Source organism: Sinocyclocheilus anshuiensis, unplaced genomic scaffold (genome assembly GCF_001515605.1).
Source record: "Sinocyclocheilus anshuiensis isolate Anshui unplaced genomic scaffold, SAMN03320099.WGS_v1.1 scaffold889, whole genome shotgun sequence".
Taxonomy (NCBI): Eukaryota; Metazoa; Chordata; class Actinopteri; order Cypriniformes; family Cyprinidae; genus Sinocyclocheilus; species Sinocyclocheilus anshuiensis.
This window is the reverse complement of record NW_015554115.1, coordinates 64459-75864: the sequence shown is the minus strand read 5'-3', so window position 1 is coordinate 75864 and position 11406 is coordinate 64459. Positions and strand designations below refer to the sequence as shown.

General features: G+C 41.7%; 1 protein-coding gene across 1 annotated transcript in view; it reads left to right on the top strand.

Moving 5' to 3' along the window:
* fbn2a (fibrillin 2a) overlaps positions 1 to 11406 on the top strand; it is a 138544-nt gene that overhangs the window by 112334 nt on the left and 14804 nt on the right. The window contains 4 exon segments of the mRNA XM_016462171.1: positions 5414 to 5530; positions 5759 to 5887; positions 6312 to 6431; positions 6628 to 6859. Coding sequence (XP_016317657.1) covers positions 5414 to 5530; positions 5759 to 5887; positions 6312 to 6431; positions 6628 to 6859 — 598 coding nt within the window.

Genomic DNA, 11406 nt, shown 5'->3' with positions numbered 1-11406 from the left:
TCCTTCATCCAGCAAGAAATGTCTGTTAGACAAGCTGAGATGCGAGCAGCTATCGTTGGATCATCAGGATGGAATGAGAGGTAGAATTGAGTGTCATCTGCATAGCAGTGATATCAAAAGCCATGTTTCTGAATGACAGAACCTAGTGATGCCATGTAGACAGAGAAGCCTCTCCAAGATACCTTGAAGGACCTATCTGAGAGGTAAGACTCAAACCACTGGAGTGTGGTACCTGAGATGCCCTTTGCCAGTAGGGTTGACATGAGGATCTGGTGGTTAACCGTGTCAAAAGGAGTGGACAGATCCAGCAAGATAAGTATTGAAGATTTGGAATCCGCTCTTGCCAGTCTTAGGGCTTCAACAACTGAGAGCAAGGCAGTCTCGGTTGAATGTCCACTTCTGAAACCAGACTGGTTGCTGTCGAGTAGGTTGTTCTGTGTGAGAAAGGCAGAGACTTGGTTGAACACAGCTCGTTCAAGTGTTTTTGCAATGAAAGGAAGAAGGGAAACCGGTCTGTATTTCTCTAAAAGAGATGGGTTAAGGGTGGGTGGGTGTCGTAAGTAGAGGGGTTATATGAGCCTGTCTAAATGCTGAGGGAAAAACACCAGTGTGAAGGGATGTGTTGATGTGAGTGAGTGCAGGTACAACTGCAGGAGAAATGGCTTGAAGGAGATGAGATGGAATAGGATGAAGCGGACTAGTAGGATGATTAAAACGGATGAGTTTGGAGACTTCTGCCTCAGAGAGTGAAGAGAAGGATGTGAACGAGTGTATGTTTGCTGGTAAGATGTACTTGACAGATTGTGTAGTGGAAAATTGTGCCAAGGGGCAGAAGGGATGGTATGGGCTGGCCTGTAAGACAAGGGGCAGACAGTGTCTAAACAAGATGTAAGAGTGGATCAGAAAGTACCAGTAGCACTGTTAGCATCAAGAGATGATAACTGTTTAGGGGGAGGAAGCGAAGATGAAACCAGATAGCCGGGAGGGTGAGAGTGAGCGTAGGCTATGTCGAAAGATGACATTTGGAGGGGTATGTGTTGTGTCAGGAACCATGTTGAGGTTAAGAATGAGGAGGAAGTGATCCGAGGTGTGCAGTGGAGTAACTAGTACATGATCAGTGGAGCAACCAGTACATGACCAGTGGAGCAGTGTCGTGTGTAAATAAGGTCCAGTTGGTTGCCTGATTTGTGAGTAGCTGTAGTTAGCACTCTCATGAGATCAAAAGAGGCAAGCAGAGTGTGGTAGTCTGCAGCCTGAGGTTTATCTAGGTGGATGTTGAAGTCTCCAAGCATAACTATGGGAGTACCATCCTCAGGAAAGATTGAGAGTAGCACATCTAATTCATCCAAGAAGTTACCTTGTGGTTCTGGGGGTTGATAAACAACTACAAAATGGATTTTAAAAAAGGTGGGTAATAGTGACTGATACATGATCAGTGGAGCAGTGTCGTGTGTAAATAAGGTCTAGTTGGTTGCCTGATTTGTGAGTAGCCGTAGTTAGCACTCTCTTGAGATCAAAAGAGGCAAGCAGAGTGTGGAAGTCTGCAGCTTGAGGTTTATCTAGGTGGATGTTGAAGTCTCCAAGCATAACTAGGGGAGTACCATCCTCAGGAAAGGTTGAGAGTAGCACATCTAATTCATCCAAGAAGTTACCTTGTGGTTCTGGGGGTTGATAAACAACTACAAAATGGATTTTAAAAAAGGTGGGTAATAGTGACTGAATGTGATTCAAAGGAGCTGTTAATACACAGAGAAGGTAAAGGAATAACTTTCCAGTCATTAGAGATAAGCAGACCAGTACCTTCACCTCTTCCAGTCAGACGGGGAGTGTGGGAAAATGAGAAATTATTGGAGAATGCTGCAGGAGTAGCAGTGTCCTCTGGTTGGATCCACGTCTCTGTCAGGTTTGTTTACTGCAGACTGACAATTCCAGAGACCAATAGAAAAAGAAAGTAGTGTTGTGTGTGTGTATTGTGTGTGATGCGTGGTTTGTGAGTGGTAGTAATAGTAGGGATATGGAAACACATAGTAAGAATTGGTCATAAAAACTATAGTGTGTGATGCGTGGCTTGCGAGTGGTAGTGATATGGAAACGCATAGTAAGAGTTGGTCATAAAAACTGAAACAGAAGTGAAGCAAGGTGTAGAAAAGAGGATGAATCAAAAGCGATACTTATGTCCCTGCATGGTGGAGTCGCACGATAGAGTCGATGGTCTTTACACTCTTCGGTCTTCACACGAGGGCTGCTGCGACCGCTGATGCGGTATACTAACCTTTTTTATACTCATTTGATTTGTCAAGGAACAAATCAACCGTGGCAAGGAACAACAGAAATTGAATTCAGCTAAACACACTTTACTGTTTATCACAACAAAGGACTAAGCAAGCACATGACACTGACAAGGTATGCGAAACAGTACGAGACCAAACATGACTTCAGCACGTCTCAACTCAGTAAACAAAACAAGCATTTTCTAGCAATGACAACTGCCCTAAACACTAATGAGACAAGCAATAAATACACTTACGAGCGGCTTTTAACTTCCTCTGATTGACTGCTTTGCTCAAAGAGTATTTCTTTACACTGTCTTTTGCTAGCGCTTGAACACACTTTACTGTTTATCACAACAAAGGGCTAAGCAAGCGCACAACACTGACAAGGTTCAAGATTCAGTGATGTCATCATCCAGTTCAGCTCTCTTCCAATAATGTCTGTGCAATCAGTCAATCGTCCCCAACTAAGCAAGCCAAAGGCAACCGTGGCAAGGAACCAAAACTCCATCTGTGACAGAAATGGAGCAAAACCTTGGGAGAAACCAGGCTCAGTCGGGGGGCCAGTTCTCTGGCCAGACGAAACCAGCATGGCGTGGTTGAATTCCAGGCTGCCACACGTGTGCAGAGGACTTGTCTGGTTCCCGTGGTCTTGCACCGATGGTCGTCAAGGTGACAGTCTTCACAGGGGATCTGTCTCTGGGGTGCATCTAGTTGACATGGTCTCCGCTGACATTCAGGGCTGTAGAGGTCATCTCTAGGTGCTGATCCACCATCTGATCTGGATATGGACTGGATCTAGGTGGGTTCGGTGACCTCGGAATAAGAATGAAAGGGACTAATATTAGCATAGATGCCATTCTTCTTACGATGTAGTGAGTACATTGGGTGCTATGGAAAGTGTTCCCGGTTCCAGTTGACCTAATTAATGCAGCCTAACAATGCTTTAACAGATTTTAATTAGAAATGCAATAGTGTGTTATGTGTATGCCAGGTTAAAGAGATGGGTCTTTAATCTAGATTTAAACTGACAGAGTGTGTCTGCCTCCCGAACAACACTAGGTACTGTTCCAGAGTTTGGGCGCTAAATAGGAAAAGGATCTGCTACCCGCATTTGATTTTGATATTCTAGATATTATCAAATGGCCAGAGTTTTGAGATAGCAGCAAACTATAATGCGATATGAGATTTTAAAATGTATTCGTTGTTCAATAGGGAGCTAGTGCAGTGTTTACAGAACCGGGCTAATATGGTCATACTTCCTGGTTCTAGTAAGAACTCTAGCTGCTGCATTTTGGACCAGCTGGAGTTTGTTTATTAAGTGCGGAGAGCAACCACCCAATAAAGTATTACAATAATCCAACCTTAAGGTCATGAACGCATGTATTAGCGTTTCTGCATTTGACATTGAGAGCATAGGTCGTAATTTAGATATAGTTTTAAGAAAAATGCAGTTTTACAAATGCTGAATTACAAATGATTAATTAATAATATTCATAAGAGGATCTATGACTTCTGGAAGCACCTCTTTTAGTAGCTTAGATGGAATAGGGTCTAACATACATGTTGTAGGTTTTGATTATTTGACAAGTTTATACAATTCTTCCTCTCCTATAGCAGAGAATGAGGGGAATTGTTCCTCAGGGGATCTATATGCGATACTGTGGCTAACGGCTGCATGGTTATACTTTTATCTCTAATAGTATTGATCTTGGAAGTAAAGAAGTTCATTAAGTCATTACTGCTGTGCTGTTGGGAAAGGTCTGCTGTTGATGCTTTATTTTTCATTAATTTATTGAATAAATGCCTGGGGATGTGTTTGTTCTCTTCTAAGAGAGATGAAAAGTAAGTAGATCTAGCAGTTTTTAGACCTTTTCTATAAGTACTGCAGAAGTACTTTCCTGCCATGCAATACGAAATACCTCTAGTTTCATTTTCTTCCAGCTGTGCTTCATTTTCTTCCGGGCTGCTCTCTTTAAGATGCGAGTGTGCTCATTATACCACGGTGTCGGACTGTTTTCCTTAATCTTCTTTAAGCATAAAGGAGCAACCTTATCTAAAGTGCTAGAAAAGAGAGAGTCGATAGTTTCTGTTACAGCATCAAGTTTTTCTGAGCTATTGGATATGCTGAGGAATTGAAACAAGTCAGGAAGATTATTTATAAAGCAGTCTTTTGTGGTAGAAGTGATGGTTCTACCATATTTGTAACAAGGAGCTGAATTTGCAGCTTTAGCTATATGGAGTAAACATGAGACTAGATAATGATCCGAGATATCATCACTCTGCTGCAGAATTCCAACGCCATTAACATCAATTCCATGTGACAGTATACAATCTTAAGTATGATTATGACAATGAGTAGGCCCTGACACGTGTTATCCAACCGCAGTTTAGAATGTATATACAGTAAATGCTCATCCCAATGCATCTTTTTCATTATCAACACGAATATTAAAATTACCAACAATTAAGACTTTATCTGCAGCCAGCACTAACTCAGATAGAAAATCAGCAAATTATTTGATAAAGTCTGTATGGTGCCCTGGTGGCCTGTATAGAGTAGCCAGTACAAAAGTCACAGGGGATTTATCATTTACACTATTTCTCTGGATAATGTTATATGAAGCACCATTACTTCAAACTTAGGTCTATAGATTGAAGGATTGTGATCAGTGAAAGAGCACATTGTGATCGGATCAGTCTTTGATCAATGGAATGCTGAAGTCCTCATTCGTGCCTTGCACAAATGATAAGCTTGAGGGAGAACAAAGCAGTTCCTGAATGGGGGGTTACTGTATGTTAATGTTACTCCCCTCTCCATAAGAGGTAGTGTTGTTTATCTTAAGGCACAAGCATCCTTTGTTGTCCACAAAGCCTGATCTCTTCGGAATGAAACAGGGTTGCCATCTTGCTGATGTTCACTACATCTGATCCAGCATGTGCACAGTGTAACAGAGGACATGTGTTGTCATCTGAGGAATTAATTGTTAGTTGATGAGAGAGCAGTCTGCATCATTGGGAAACATTTACTGACCATCATAGTAAGCCTTTTTAGACTTTGATGTGCTGAAATGTCCTTGAGATGTTTAGCTGCCCTTTTAAAAAGAAAGCATTGCTTTGATTTTAGTTTTTTTTATCTGTAGATGTGGATGAATGTCAGAGCAGACGACACAATTGTCAGTTCTCGTGTGTCAACTCCATCGGTGGATTCACCTGCAAGTGTCCGGCAGGCTTCAGCCAGCATCACACGGCCTGCAAAGGTGAAACACACATTCAGATGTCCCCTCAGGCGACCCTTTGACAACAAAAGCAGGAAACTTTACATCACTTCTTGATAAACACACAAGTAGTGCTTGGAAACATTGCAGTTGTGAGTTTTGTTTCTGTATGTGATGATGATTATCATAAATGAAGTGAAAAGCAGTGTCAGGTGAGTGTCACGACCTGTGATTTTCAATGTTAAGGTGCTTCTTTCTGTCTTCACTTAGATATTAATGAATGTTTGTCTGAGCGGGTTCCGTGCGGTCAGCGGGGCATCTGTCAGAATTCAGTGGGCAGCTTCAGCTGTGAGTGTCCACAGGGCTTCATTCTGGACTCTCTCGGCCTCAACTGTGATGGTACGGCTCTCTCTGTGTGTGTGTGTGTGTGTGTGTGTGTGTGTGTGTGTGTGTGTGTGTGTGTGTGTGTGTGTGTGTGTGTGATTGAAATGTTGAAACTGAATTTTTCTAGCAAGTTTTCCTTTCACCAGGTCCATCATTTGCATTTAGCCTAAATGTAGGCTACTGTAAGATTGGAAATGTATTTTCTTGCCCCTGAAACAAATCTTTGGTATATGAAGATTGAAACTAAATATGTTTTCAATTTCATTAATAATTCACCACTTCAATGCTTATAACATATATTAAGCATGTATTTAAAATATACTGTTGCCAGAAAAAAATGCCATATGGGATATGTGAGCATGAATGAATGTTACAGGTATGTGATGGGTGCATGTAGTTTGCAGTTTTTGAACTGAACTGCTGTTTCTGTCTCTGTCAGATGTAGATGAGTGTGCGCCTGATCACAGGTGTCAGTTCGGTTGTCAGAATGTTGCGGGTGGTTTCCGCTGCAGCTGTCCAGAGGGATACACACAGCACCAGCAGTGGAACCAGTGTGTGGGTCAGTACACACACAAACCTTCCCCATTATTATTGTTCCTTTTTATATATTTACAGGATGTTGTAAATAAATGAGCTCATGATTGTCATATGATTAGTGTATGTGCTTCAGACACATTGAGCCCATGGTGCTCACATTTTTAAATTACAGTTGTAATTACAGTTTACATATGCTACTGACCTTTTCTGTCCTACAGATGACAATGAGTGTTTGAACCCGGGCAGCTGTGGTTCAGCATCTTGTTTTAACACATTGGGCAGTTTTAAGTGTGGCTGTCCATCTGGCTTCACCTTTGACCCCGTGTCCACTAGCTGTGAGGATGTGGACGAGTGTGTGTCCTTCATGAGCCCCTGCAGATATGGCTGCTCAAACACACAGGGTGGATTCATGTGTGGATGTCCGGCAGGATATTACAGAGCAGGACAGGGGTGAGATGTATACTAAATAATCTTACAGGTCATAGAATTATTGACTCATATCAGTGGTCAGTTTACAGCCATGTGTCATCTGAATAACAGTTCTTAACAGTACAGGTAATAGTGTCAATAATGTATTTCATTATATTGTACAAAACTATGCATAGGTTTGCGATTGTAGCTCCGTGTAGCTTTGTTTTTCTGTTGGAATCTTAGTTGGTATCTTACTATCACTTTCTGTTGTTTAAACTGCTAAAATATAACTTAATTATGACCATACTACACCAAGTTCATCAAACAACTGTGGTAAGTCAGAATCATTCAACATTCACGGTGAGTAATGGCTTCTTCTCCTGGTATTGTCACTTGCACTGCTTGCCACACGTATAGTGGCAAGCAGTGCAAACTCGTCTCTTTAAACGCTACTTGACTTCATCTTAAAAAAAAAAAAACCCTTTTTCTTTCTCTTTATTTATTCCTTCCCTTTTCTAGCTTGTACTTATTTGAACAATGCCTAAAACTTGGTATTTCAAGCACTTCCTGTGTCTGTTTGCCTCTTTAAGAAGAATCGCTTTATGTATTCCCCAATTGTAAGTCGCTTTGGATAAAAGCGTCTGCAAAATGACAATGTAAATGTATAGTGCAGTGGCATAGTCACGAGCGGGCCTGGGGGGGCCTAGGCCCCCTCATTTACATGTCCAGCCCCCCCCCCAGATTTCTTATTGATTTAAAAAAATAAGGAATTGAATGTTTCAGGGAAAACAGCAAGGAGACTACCTTACCATTTTAATAATTTACTGATCAAGTCAAGTCAAGTCACCTTTATTTGTATAGCACTTTATACAATACTGATTGTGTCAAAGCAGCTTTACAGTATTAAACAGGAAAATACTTTTTCAATAATCCAAGAAGACAATAACAAAGAGTCATTTTTTCAGATAAAGTCAGTTCATTGATGATTCAGTGATGTCATCATCCAGTTCAGCTCTCGTCCAATAGTGTCGGTGCAATCAGTCAAGCGTCCCCAGCTAAGCAAGCCAAAGGAACCAAAACTCCATCGGTGACAGAAATCGAGAAAAAACCTTGGGAGAAACCAGGCTCAGTTGGGGGGCCAGTTCTCCTCTGGCCAGATGAAACCAGCATGGTGTGGTTTAATTCCAGGCTGCAACACAGGTGCAGAGGACTCGTCTGGTTCCCGTGGTCTTGTGCCGATGGTCGTTGAGGTGATGAGGTCTTCACTGGGGATCTGTCTCTGAGGCGCATCTAGTTGACATGGTCTCCACTGACATTCAGGGCTGTAGAGGTCGTGTCTAGGTGCTGATCCACCATCTGATCTGGATACAGACTGGATCTGGTGGCTACGGTGACCTCAGAATAAGAGAGAAACAAGACTAATATTAGCGTAGATGCCATTCTTCTTACGATATAGCGAGTACATCGGGTGTTATGGGAAATGTTCCCAGTTCCGGTTGACCTAATTAATGCAGCCTAAAAATCCTTTAACGGATTTGAATATTAGAAATGTGGTAGTGTATTATGTGTATGCCAGGTTAAAGAGATGGTCTTTAATCTAGATTTAAACTGACAGAGTGTGTCTGCCTCCAGAACAACACTAGGCAGATTGTTCCAGAGTTTGGGCGCTAAATAGGAAAAGGATCTGCCACCCGCAGTTGATTTTGATATTCTAGGTCAGTGGTTCTCAAACCTCTCCATGAAGTACCCCCAGCACTGCACATTTTGTATGTCTCCCTACATCTGACACACCCACTTCAGGTCTTGCAGTCTCCACTAATGAGCTGATGAGTTGAATCATGTGTGCTAGATGAGGGAGACATAAAAAAATGTGCAGGGCTGGGGGTACTCCAGGACAGAGTTTTGAAATTGCAGCGGACGTGAAGGACAATAATGCAATAAGAGCTCGCTCAAGTAGTGAGGAGCTAAATCATTCAGGGCTTTATAAGTAATTAGCAAGATTTTAAAATGTATTTGTTGTTCAATAGGGAGCCAGTGCAGTGTTGACAGAACCGGGCTAATATGGTCATACTTCCTGGTTCTAGTAAGAACTCTAGCTGCTGCATTTTGGACCAGCTGGAGTTTGTTTATTAAGCAAGCAGAGCAACCACACAATAAAGGGGGGCAAACCGAGCTGGACGATTTGGCCAGTCGCACTTTTAAACACATTTTAGTTTTGCTATAGAAAATCTACAAATTCAGGCAGTGTCACAATTACCTACAGTGTATGAAGCTAAAGGTTTTTGGGTTAAGGTGCATAATGTAGAACATTTTTATCATTGTATGCTGTATGTGCATATAGCTAGCAAACAAAGAATACAGCTGTTAAGCTAATAGTCACATTTAGCTGAGTAAGATCATGATTGAGAAATGTTGGATACTGCTGGAACTGCTGCTATGGGGTATCCTATTTAGGATTTTAGGATTTTTTTGTTTGCCCCAGTGAAGCATTTCTATTAATATAACTGATTAAGTAGTCAAACTCATTCCATATCAGCAGAATAGTGTGGTACAGAAAGTCTATGTCCATAAAACAGGTTCTGAATGAATTATGTTACTGACACCTAATGGTCAAAAGCAACAGCAAAAGTAATAGGTCAATATGATTAAATTGCAGACAAAGATTGTAAATAGCTAGGTTAGGTTGTACACTATATTGCCAAAAGTATTGGGACCCTCCCCCCCCTTCTAATGAACAGGTTTGACTACTTTAGTAATTTCCACGAGTACAAATCTTAATGTTTAAGCATATAATGATATTCTAGGGAATTGTGTACTTCTAATTTTATACGAATAGTTTGGACAGGACCCTTTTCTGTTCTAACAAGACAATGCCTCTGTGTATAAGGCAAGGTTAAAAAAAAAAGATTGATTCAGTCAGTGTGGAAGAACTTGACTGGTCTGCAGAAAGCCAAGTCCTAATCCCAGCTGAACACCTCTGGTGTGACTTTAAATGCAGACCTTGAGCCAAAAACTCATCACCAAACACCAATGACTTATACATATGCGTTCATTTCAGACACTTCCAAAACTGTCTTTTTCTGTTCTAAAGAAGGGGTGTCCCAATACCTTTGTCCATATGTATGTACAAATCATTGGTGTTTGGTGTCAAGGTCTGCATTTAAAGTCACATCACTTCAATTTCCTTTCAAAGTGGAACTTCGACACTTCCTCATGGTGTTGATGGTATGAAAACGCTTCTCTGTGTCTGAAGCACGAAAAGACACCGGCCTTAATTAGCTGACATGAAGTCAGGTGATGTAGCGTGCTGCATCAACAAGACCATAAAAGGCCACAGAATCCCTGGCTTCTTTGTCTTCAGGAAGCTTAATGTCTGTTTGTATTTGTGTGAATCATTGTGATATCATTCCGTTGTATTGTGTGTCTGTTTCACTCTGTGTTTTAGACAGTATGGCCAGCAGAAATGCTAAGTTTAGGAGTTGTACGTCAGCTCCCACCTGACTGCCTTCTTGAGGGATGGAAGTCAGGCTGCAATTTTGTGACTCTGGTCCCATGCAAACAGATCCCAAGTTGTTTGCATACAGTGATACAAAACAGCATTTTCTGATGTTTCCATTTAAAGTGATAGAAGCACACACTCGGTATGTCCTCCAGACTGTGTAAAAACTTGTCATTGATTTACTGACTACATTTAACTCTGAGGAGTTAAATGTTGAATATGCATTTGGCTCTGAGAAGCTAAATGTTAAAAAAGCATTTAGCTCTGAGAAGTTAGATATGGAGCATTACTCTGGGCCACATAGATATTGCTCTCCATGCCACCAAGCAGATGGTTTGCAACTATCAGCTGTCCCATTAACTGATATGGTCGTGGTGGAGCAGCATCTGTGATTAAAATATGACAGAGATTATGAAGGTGATAATATTAGATAGGTCTGTTTCGCTAAATCCATCACATTTGTGTTTGGGAAGCAACAGTCTCTAGCGGGATTTCTGTCCAGTCTGCTCAGTGCTGCCCCTCCCCACTTTTGCAACAGGAAGTTCTTACAGGTTTGCTTTCAGGGTCAATGCATACCAGTATTGGCTTCTTGGGTTCTGACAGAGGCTGTTGTTGGGTCTCATGGCAGCAGCAGCCATTTTAATCCGATTCTATTGGCGACTTCATCATCCACCTTGAAGCCACATGCTACTGACTTCCACTCTCTCCTGCCCTCTTTCAACCTTCGGCGGCTTAACCCCACTGGTACCCATAAATCAGGTAACCAGCTCGACTTCATCTTTACACGCAATTATATCACAGATAACATCTTGGTCAAACCCTTTCATGTGTCGGATCATTTAATTATTACTTTTAATCTACATCTACCTTCTTCTGCACCACCAAACCCTCTGCCAGTTTCATTTAGACGAAATCTAACGTCTCTTTCTCCTTCTAGACTCTACTCTGTGATATCGACCTCTCTTCCCACCCCCACACATTTCTCATCATTAGATGTGAATTGTGCCAGATACCTTATTTTCTACCCTAACTAGCTGCCTAGACCAGTGGTTCCCAACCCTGGTCCTGGAGGCACCACAACACTGCT